At 37.6% G+C, this 10,624-nt stretch overlaps 2 protein-coding genes across 2 annotated transcripts; one reads left to right on the top strand and one right to left on the bottom strand.

The window, feature by feature from the left end:
• Positions 1–7,449: 7,449 nt before the first annotated feature.
• Positions 7,450–8,013, top strand: LOC147388284 (uncharacterized). Its single transcript, XM_086420309.1, has one exon. The coding sequence runs from the start codon at positions 7,450–7,452 to the stop codon at positions 8,011–8,013; it is 564 nt and encodes a 187-aa protein (XP_086276435.1).
• A 611-nt stretch (positions 8,014–8,624) lies between these two features.
• Positions 8,625–10,345, bottom strand: LOC147388283 (anthocyanidin 3-O-glucosyltransferase 6-like). The gene has a single exon (XM_086421475.1). It carries the CDS (start codon positions 10,157–10,159, stop codon positions 8,726–8,728), a length of 1,434 nt encoding a protein of 477 aa, XP_086277601.1. The 5' UTR covers positions 10,160–10,345; the 3' UTR covers positions 8,625–8,725.
• Between the last annotated feature and the right edge of the window lie 279 nt (positions 10,346–10,624).

The following is a 10,624-nucleotide window of genomic DNA, read 5'->3' as shown; positions in this document are numbered from 1 at the left end:
CTCGTGTCAACTCGGTTATTTTGAAAAAAAAAGAAAGGTTTCAATTTTTTTTTATTGTTTTTTATTTTGCAAGCTAACAATACTTGTTGTGTTTGTTGTATTTATTTTTTAGGTAGGTTTACTTTATTTATTTACTCACTTGAAAAAAACAAAAACAAAAAAATCCGATTTTCACTTTATTTCTCTGATTATGTCCTTTTAAGCATGCGTATCATCAAACAAATGAATAAAAAAAATTTATTTTTTGGCCCAAGCCAAAAACCAGAGGCAATGTGCCTCAAAATGGGTATAAAAAAATAAAAAAAATAAAAAAAAAGTCGTTTTTCTTCTTTTTTGGCCGAATGGACAGTCGAACTTAAAATGATCATAACTTTCTCGTCCGATCTCCGATTAGCTATTAATGCATATCGATTTGGGGTATAACAAAATTTTTTACCAAATGTGACAAAGTCAGTAACATTTTGACAAGTCAGAATCGATTTTTGAGCTCATTTATTATCGTTTACGCTATCATTTCCGTTTGACGTCTCGTCGCGATACAAAATGAGTGGGAAAAAAAGAGCATAAAAAAGGAAAAAAATTTTGGCCCAAGCCAAAAACCAGAGGCAATGTGCCTCAAAATGAGCACAAAAATTTTTTTTAAGGGCCAAAAACCAGAGGCAATGTGCCTCAAAATGAGCACAAAAAAAATTTTATTAAAAAAAAATTAATTAACAAAAAATTAATTAAATTAAAAAAATAAAAAAAATTTGTTTTTGCTCAACTTGTTCCTTACATCAGTCTTGGAAACTTTCCTTTTGGAACTTATTTTTATTTTAAGTTTTAAAGCTTCAAAAGATCAAACGGATCATCTTTTTCAAACTCAGGGCGTACCGCTCGCCACTTTTTGATTGATCAAAATGAAAATTCAAAGTGATCATCGGTTGGACTATAATAAAAAAGGAGAAGTCCTTTTATGATTAGTTCATTCTTAAAATTGAAAAAAAATGATTAAAAAAAAATAAATAAATAAAAAAATCGATTGGTTGATGCTTAACTATGAATGTGCAACCCTTATGGACAAATTATCTAAAAAGTTATGATCTGGCCAACAGGCCCACCCATCTGGAAAATGCCCCGGGCACACCCTATCCTATTTGCACACACCACTAGCACGTTTACTTTACTGTATTGCACGCTCGCATGTCCCTAATAGCCAACGTGGCACTAGTGCGTGGCCCGGTCTCCTCGGAGATGCGACGTCATTCATGAAAACCACAACTCCAATCACGTACCGTAAGGTATATAAAACTGGGGCATTAATATCGTTTGATCAGGTGATTCTGAAAGGTATATTGATACACCCACGTTGGAGCGACCTGAGCCTTTGTCCTATTGTAAGCCGCATGGTCACATGTCCCGATTGCCAACGTAGTACTAGTACGTGGTCGATCCCCTCGCGGGATGCGAAAACCATTTATGAAAGCTACAACTTCTGACTCGTACCTGTAAGTATGTAAAAGATAATCCAAGTACATCAATTGCACTTCTTGGTCAAAACCAGTGCCTAAGCAAGATCCTGCCCCGTTGTACCCTACTGTACGAGGGGGATAGACTACGTCTATTCTAGACGAGAGGTACTTAAGTGGGCCCTTGCTCAGCATCGTGTACCACCTCTCAACTGGGGATCAAACTGGCTGTTTTTGACTTCAGAGAAGTGAATTGAAGTTTTAGATTATCACCTATACGGTATATCAAACCAAGTCACCATGTACCGTCTAATTGAGTACGCTTGAGAGGTATATAGGTGTGCTTGGACAAGAGTGGCCAGATAAAAATGCATTGCACGTAGTAAGCTTAGAGTCTAGAAACCTTCCCCGTAAGTCACGACTCGAACTTATCGCGGGTGTTCCCGGGTTGTTGAATGGAACCGGATGATTGATGTATGTGGATGATGTGAATGATGAGATCAGAGTTTATGATTGTCCTCAAGGATCAAAATTTTGTGTTCAGAAATTAAAATTGGTGCACCAACCCAATAAAGAATCCATTTCTTGCAAAAATTCAATAATGACCCAATCCATCTCGATCTAATAATCACGATAGGCCGGGCCACTTGAATCAAAATGGAGATCAAATTTTCAAAAAAGAAAAGTGGTTTACAAAAGAAAAATATTTTCCAGAAAGTAGGAGTGTTCTCTAGGAAAAGAAAAGTGTTTCCAAGAAAGTGTTTTTCAAGAAGAACAAAATTTTTCAAAAGAAAAGTAATTTTATATAGACTTTGGAAATGTACTGAACTATTCTTTTGTGTCAACTCAGGATGCTGGCTGCAGGCAATAACCCAATCGATCAATTGGTCAAAAGAACCATCACGGGGATGCACACCGTAGAGAAATTCAACTTTGGAAAATTCATGTTGAGATGCACTCTGTATTTCCACGAGTTTGAGATAGATTGGAACCTTTTGCACGCTATGGCTAAGCGTTGGAATCCTTATCTTCACATCTTCCACATTGGGCATATGCACTTGTGTCCTACCCATGAAGACTATTGTGGCATCATGGGGATATCTACTTCAGGTCCTCTAGTCAGGCTTTCATTGAAGACAGGATATTCTGGTGACCTCGCCACAGGCCTAAACATTTCAAAGGAAGAAGCCAAGGCCTTAGTCCGTAACGGGAGATTAGATTTAGTACCCTTATTGAGTCCATACCACTCTCGTAGTCATCCCATCAATGTAAAACCAAAAGCTTGGAGAGCCACTAGAGACTATCGATTATGTTTAGGGATCCTAGCCCAATACATACTGACTTCAAAAAACGAGGGTCAAACTATTCCTGAGTCTTTCATAGACATAGCTTCCCAGCTCTCTAGAAAAGCCAATCCTGTACATCTGATTCTAGCTGAAACCTCCTCAGGTTTGGATGCCATAAAAAATGGTGAGGGAAGGGATTTCAAAGGAAGCCCTCACCTACTTTATATGTGGCTCTGCGACCGTCTCAAAATTGTGGACATTCCTTCAACCCTCGAGTATAGGCCAGAGCACTTTTCCAAGATAAACATGTTAGTTCGTCACAACTCAGTTAAGGCTTGGAACAAATGGTTGGATTCTCGCCTTGTCCGTCATATTGGTTTGAGATGCCCTTGGTGGATGACGGACTACCCTGTTTTAGGTACCAAAGGATCCTATTATGTCCGTTTGATTGGACTGGAGGAGACATCTTTTTACCAACCTGCCTTGATCCCAGAACAGTACGGAGTACCTATAGAGTTTTCGCTACCTCAACACAAACAATTCTTTTCTCCCGAACCATTGACTGAAAAGTTAGTGCATCTCATTGAGAAGGCTTGGAACAAGCGCACCTTAGGATATCCAGATGGACCAGCAGAGTTCAAAGAGCTAGTCGTTATAACTAATAGAAGCAAGCCTAATTGTCCCAGCAATCTTGATGACAATCAAAACAAATCCAAGCGTCCATGTAAAAGAATGTAAAACAGGGTTATTTGAAAGTTGTAATTCAATGAAAATCCTATTTGTCAAATAATTTTCAATAGTTAATTGAAATTTCTTTCAGTTTCTTTGTGGATAATCATGGCATAAATGAATTGTTTAATGGGTCGGTATACAAAATACCCTCCATCAACTACCTACCCCATTAATTTTATTTAAATCTCATCTACCCACACATCAACCCATCACCTTTTCTCTCAAATCAAACACATCTACCAACACCCCTAACCTATACCTCCACTAATCTACCCTCATCATTCCCTACAAAACCTACATCTACAACCTAAACCTACACCATCCTCTCAAGTCAAACACTCAACCTCTCCCATCAACCTATCTCAACCCTTCATTTCCACCCACTTTAACACATGGCATCATCTCCCTCACCCTCCCAAAATATCATCAACCACCTCTTTAAATCCTCCATTCTCTTAAATCAAATACCATTTAAATCAAAACCACCATCTTAAACTCACCTCACCAAACACTCCACCCAAATGGGTTGGGTAGGATCCAAACCATTTGGGTCAAAACTCACCCATTTAACCTTCCTTCCCTAAATACCCTCCAATCTCCTCAAAATTACACCCACTTCTTTCTCAAACTCATAACCATTCTACCCTTTTTCTTCACTTCACCCCATTATATCCCTAAAATAACTCCTCAACATCTATAAAGACCCTCCTCCTCTTCCCAAAAAGGGCCCCCCAACTTTCACTACAAAATTATCTCCAACTCTCACTACTAACAACCATCACCAATCCTCCTCAAATCTCATATACAAAAAAAAATATTATACTCCACTCATCTCTCTCATCATCTCTTCTCTACTCCTTCAACCATACAAGAATTGTATTTTCATAAAGTACTAAGGACTCAAGAAGAAGAAAAGAAGAAAGAAGATACAAGGTGGGTTCAAGGCAATCCCCCCCCCCTCTCTCCTCTACACCCTCTCCTCCTCCCTCTTCTATCACCCTCTCCCCTTCATTTTATTTTTTAGGATGAATGGACCCCAAGGCTAAAGGTCTATAAGGGTCATTTCCATAAATGGAATACCCCTATGATCAAGCCGAAAATGAACCCCTATCTAGGGTACAAATACACAACACGTGGCACATCGTTTTTCGTATTTTTTTAATCAAAACGATCGAGTTGAGTTGAGGTTACCACTATTTAGTGGGAAGAAAAGGGTGCCTAACACCTTCCCTTTTCTCCAACCGAGTCGCTTACCCGAATCTCAAGGGTTGATTTATCTTTATCCATCGAGAGTCACCAAATATCAAAAATGTCACATTTTCTAAAAAAAATGCACATCGGGTGACCATTCACACCCACTTACCAAAAATGAATGGTGGCGACTCCAAACCATTGTAGATGTGGTCATCGTAATGGCGAAATCACGTGTCTACACTCCCCATAGAACCGAGTGGATATAATCCATTGTGCCCTTTGTACTATAAATGCCCTTTGAGAATTTCACCCTTCTAGCCTTCCTAAATATGCAATGCTCACAAAACTCCAAATCTGTCACCTTATCTCATTGAGCAGGTTCTGGTTATTAAGCTCCCTCAGGCCATTGGCACTCATGTGCTCCAGTCTCATCTGCCAAAGTTGAGATTTAGAAATCTCATTACTTGCTAGTGTAGCAGTTTGTCTAGGTATTGTTATCTATTTCAGAATGTAGAGTCCATTCACTAGGCTCCCTTTCATCATTGGCAATGACCCCTTTGAAACCCTCAAGGCTCCACCTTGAGCCCTAATACTGTAACCCTGAGAATCTAGCATACCAAGTGAAACCAGATTCCTTTTTAATTCTAATACATATCTTACTAATTCCAAGATCCTAACTAAACCATCTTGAAGTTTCAATTTTATAATTCTCATTTCAAGAACATGACAGGCTTCGCTGTTTCCTACAAAATTTGTCCACCATTGCATTTTTTAAATTCTAAAAACCATGACTTATTGGGGCACATGTAGAAAGAGCACCCCAAGTCCAAAACCCATTCTTGATCAGTCTTGAATGTTGCAACACATAATAAAGTAGAAATTTCATATCCATCCAAGGCAATATCTGCATCTATATTGTCCCTTTGTTTCTATCCATTTTTCTTCTTTCTTTCTAGACAATCCTTCTTGAAATGTCCTTCTTTATGGCATATGAAACTTTTTTTTTATGCTTCAACTTTGATATGTTCTTTCCTCTTGAATTGAAATCTCTCTTATTTTTCCTTCTTCTGACATTCAGTCCCTCTCCTACTTCATCCTCCATTCTTACTTCAGATTTCTTCTTGAGCTCTTTTGAGAATAAAAGATCTTGGACTTCTTCCAATGATAGAAAATCCATGCCATATATCAACGTATCAGAGAAGCTCTGAAACTCACTTGGCAATGATCTCAGTAGCAACAATGCCTGGCCTTCATCCTCCATTTTAATCTCAATGTTTTCAAATCAAGAATGATCTTATTGAAATCATCCATATGATCTTCAAGAGACTTTCATGGTGCCATCTTCAAAGTATACAACTTCTACTTCAAGAACGACCTATTTGCTAGAGATTTTGTCATGTATAAATTCTTTAATTTTAAACAAATAACTACTGCAATCTTTTCCTTTGATACTTCCCTCAACACTTGGTCTCCTAGACTCAAGATTAGAGCACTATGAGCCTTATCTAGGATGTTTTTTTTTTTCCTTCTCGATCAATGTTGAAGGCAGATTATTTTCTCTTGAAAGTGCCTCCTCGAGCCCTTGATGAACAAGAAAGTCTCTCATCTTCAACCTCCTAAGACTGAAATCATTTTTCCCCGTGAAATTCTCTATGTCAAACTTGGTTGACGTCATTGTCTTTCCCCACAAACTCTGATACCAGTTTATTGCATAAAACTCCCAGTAACTCACATCTGGGACCAAGAACAGTTAAGAACCAAAGAATAAAAAATGAAAAATATATAATTAAAACAGAACACAAAGCTATCAATCTTGCTATACAGTGAGACCAAATGAATATCATGTAACATTACTTTTTCGTTGGCCAACATACCCCTAGATATCTATATATATAGCATCTGTTGACCAACATAATGCTATTAACATACAGTTATAACCAACTAACTGTAATGACATCTCACTACAAGTCATAACAAGACACGTGGCTATAGACACATTAATCTAAGTCTAATATTACAACAGTCTCACATAGCTAAATTGCAAAATGATGATGTGTTATAATGTTTCTAAGTTGGTGTTCTAACGTTTTGTTGTTTTTAATTGTAATAAAATAATAATCAAAACAAAATATAAATCATAGGTAGAGAGAACACTACAAAAAATTTATGTGATTCAGAAAGATTGTCTACGTCCATAAACAATGATGAGATCCTCACTATTTCAAAGGAAATCATATTTATAATCTCACTCCTCTAAACAAAACAAAAATAAATAAATCCCCTATAGAAATCTTAAAACGAGTTTGCTATGAATCTATAATCCTAAAAGGATGAAATTTCTCACATAATTTTTATTTATTTTTTTAAATTGAAGAAATAAAGTAACCATAGGTGATGATCCATTCTACTTATATAATAATATCAAATATGATAAAAGGAACAAGCATAATGCAAACCAAAGAACAAAGTTTGAAGCTCATTTGAATTGATCTTTATTTTTTATTGTCCTATTTGAAATTTAAATCTACTTTGTTGAATTAGTCTAAAATGGAAAGTTTCAACCACGGCGATAAATTTAAATTTATATCCATTACTCGTAAAATATTACCATTTTCGACCCATTTAACAATCAATGGGAAATTTAATTTTTTTCCTAATTATTACTATTGGAGATCTCCCTTCATCATCTAGATTTGGTCCTAGATACACACCATTGAACCAATATAATATGAATCAAGAACATAAATAGAGCAACTCGTTCTTCGTTGAGCTTCACCTTCCGTCAAGAAATGGACATAATGATCCCTGCCCCGCAACAATATGAACAACAATCTCATTTCATTGCTTGGACCCCTCCGCCGGATAACTATTGGAAGATGAATTTTGCAGGAATGTTTAACCCTCAGTTTGGCACATGTGGGGCTGCTGTTGTCATTCGCGACGATTTTGGAAGATTTAAAGCTGCAGCTGCTGAACATCTCACTATAACTAACTGTGATAATAGTTATCTCTGGGCATTGCGCTTAGGCTTCTTTTCAGCGATACACCTCGGAGTGGATTATATTGAAATTGAAAGTGATTCTTTAGTAACATTTCGATTGCTCAAAGGTATTGTCCCACCATCAAAGGATACTAAGAAACTCTGCAAGGAGTGTCAGCAATTATTAAGGCACTTTCGAGGTTATAAGCTACATTATGTGTGTTGCAACTCGAACCAGGCTGCACTCTTGCTTGCTGATGAGGCTACCTATACTGAGGGCTTTACTCATTGGGCGATCAATCCACCTTCTAATATTGAGTTAATTTTGCGTGACAATGTAATTGGGCGTTCGGTCTCTGATATTTCAGATTGAATGATCTTTATTTTTGACCAAACGAATAAATAAATGGAGAAACAGATAAATAAATGTCTGAAATTTATGTTAGACAAAATCTATCATCAATTTTTACATGGTTGTCTATTTGAATATTTTACAATGCCCCTCTTCAATTTCTTGTCAAAATGGGATTGATATCTAGCACAACAAGATCTATAACATAAGTTATCAAATTGGATCAAATCTAGTCCTTTGATACCTCTATATATGATTGTCAATATATCGGGTCCAAATCACATTGAATCAATATGGACCAAATCAACAAGGATAAGATCAGATCTGGAAACAATCTGATAATAATCGAATTGTAGCACCCTTGTCAAATTAGGTTTTCTTTACTAGGACCCAAATCTGATCAAATGGAATGTGATATAATTAAAAAGTAAAAATCAACTCATTTTTTTGAACAAACCATATAATATAAATTATGTACTTTCTCAATTTTAATGGATCAGAGCCTATCCAATTCGAAAGACGGTCGTATCAAAGCCCAAATCGTCGATTAAATCAAATGGATTGGATTTCGGGTACTATCCAATCCATTGATAACCTAAGCTTTGAATACTGCATTTTCCAATTTATTTTAAAAATAAAAAAATAAAACAAGCGAAAAGCATCAAAATAACACGAGTCACCCAAGACTAAATAAAGATAAAACTAATGAAGATGGTTCCACAGAAATTATTTCTCATTGGAGATTTTCCTGGAGATCCTTAATTAGACGCTCTAATGATGCAACAGATGACCCACCTCCGTCCATCAAAGTCTTTCTGCTCTTCTCTCTCATCTCTTTGACATTTCTTCTCACATCACTATTGTTGTCCATCATACATCTCACTCCTCTTTCAATTTCCTCAGCCATGATCAAATCTTCACTGTAGATTTTACTTGAATTGATCTCAATCGCTAATCCCAAATCTCTCACTAACTCAAACGCATTAAGTTTCTGCTCCGCATAAAGAGGCCAACCCAATATCGGTACACCAAACCACAAACTTTCCAAAATTGAGTTCCAACCACAATGTGAAACAAATCCTCCAATCGCCTTGTGGGCCAGGATTGACACCTGTGGGGCCCAACCACACATTAAACCCCTCCCCTCCGTTCGCTCCAAGAACCCATCAGGAAGAACTTCCTCACGATTTGTGTAATCACTTGGTGCATCAAACTTGGATGTTGGTGGACGACGTAGTGACCACAAGAACCTGTACCCACTTCGCTCGAGCCCAATTGCGATCTCCTGCACCTGCGGTTTACCGAAAGATCCCTTACTCCCGAAACATAAGAAGATCACAGATGATGTTGGCTGATCATCTAGCCATTTTGTGATTTTCTCAAAATGGGCCCGATTAGACTCTGATTGGGTCTGTCCCTCGTGATCGAGCAACGGTCCGACTGGATAAACCGGTGGGTTTGAACCGTTTTCAAACGAGTTAATTGCGTGAGTTTCCAACTCGATGAATGAATTAACGATAATACCCTTAGTCTCTCTAAACTTTCTAGCCATATTGAGGAGCCAATCGTACCCCCCTTCCTTTCTCTTCCAAATAAAATTTGGTAAGACGAGTGGATGAACTGAGTTCATAAAACTCGGGATGTCTAACTCGCCCTTGTAGTCTATCAAATCGGCAGTGAACTCAGTGTGTAGAGTTGGGAAGTAGAGAAAGAGACCAAGCATGGCTGCTCCTGAAGTGAAGTAGAGATAAGTGGGGATCCCGAATTCCTGAGCTATATCAATCGCTATGGTTGTAAACATGTCAACGACTAACCCAGCGATTGGAAGTGAGTCAGGATTTGACTCGGACGAGTTTATGAGTTTGGAAATCGCGTGTTTAACATGAGGTTTTTGGTATTCGATAAAGAGAGAGAAGGAAGCTATACCGACTTCGACATCCTGAGGTAGAGGGTCCACCTTAGGGAGTTCGATGAACCGAATACTGGAGAAGGAGGAGCTGACTGATTCGGTGTAGCTGCGAGGAATTGTATCTGATGGTGCGCTCATGATAAGGATGGCGATAGAGAAGTGATCCTCGAGATTGATCAGATGCTTTGCAAGCTCCACCGTTGATACTAGGTGACCAATTCCCACTGATGGGAAGAACACAAGCTCTGCCTTCTTCATCTCTCTCTTTCTTTGTGTTTCTGTCTCTAGGTGTGGGGATTATTTGTAGTCTCTTTCTTTCTTGATTGACAAGTTACCATTAGCATGTGATCACTCCAAATTAACGGTTCAGATTGCAACTGATTGTGGACCGAAACAATTAATCTTTGATCACTCAATTTTATATCATATAGAATCTGTAGGTTACAAAGAGTCATGGAGTCCAAGTGATGATATGATTATTAATAGCTGGTGGTCCCAAATGTGCGTGGTTAAAAAATGACTTTTCATGGAGGCTGCATTGTGGGCTCAAAAGAGTGGAAAAAAAAAAAAGTGATCTAAATATATCCGATAATTTTGTGAATTTTTAAAATATCTCGTGTTTTGAAACATGCCTTCTTGACCTCAATCTTCTTAATTGATCAATATTGAAAAATCTAAATGCCTTCTTTTTCAAGAGTTTTGGAGAAGATTATTTTGAGATAA

Source organism: Akebia trifoliata, chromosome 13 (genome assembly GCF_017979445.1).
Source record: "Akebia trifoliata isolate Shusen 1 chromosome 13, ASM1797944v1, whole genome shotgun sequence".
In the NCBI taxonomy this organism is placed as follows: Eukaryota; Viridiplantae; Streptophyta; class Magnoliopsida; order Ranunculales; family Lardizabalaceae; genus Akebia; species Akebia trifoliata.
The sequence above is the reverse complement of the archived record's forward strand: the minus strand, read 5'-3'. Positions and strand labels throughout refer to the sequence as shown.

What these genes read in the sequence shown, in the direction of transcription:
- LOC147388284 (XM_086420309.1), top strand. Translation starts at nt 7,450, where the DNA reads ATGGACATAATGATCCCTGCCCCGCAACAATATGAACAACAATCTCAT.
- LOC147388283 (XM_086421475.1), bottom strand. Translation starts at nt 10,159, where the DNA reads ATGAAGAAGGCAGAGCTTGTGTTCTTCCCATCAGTGGGAATTGGTCAC.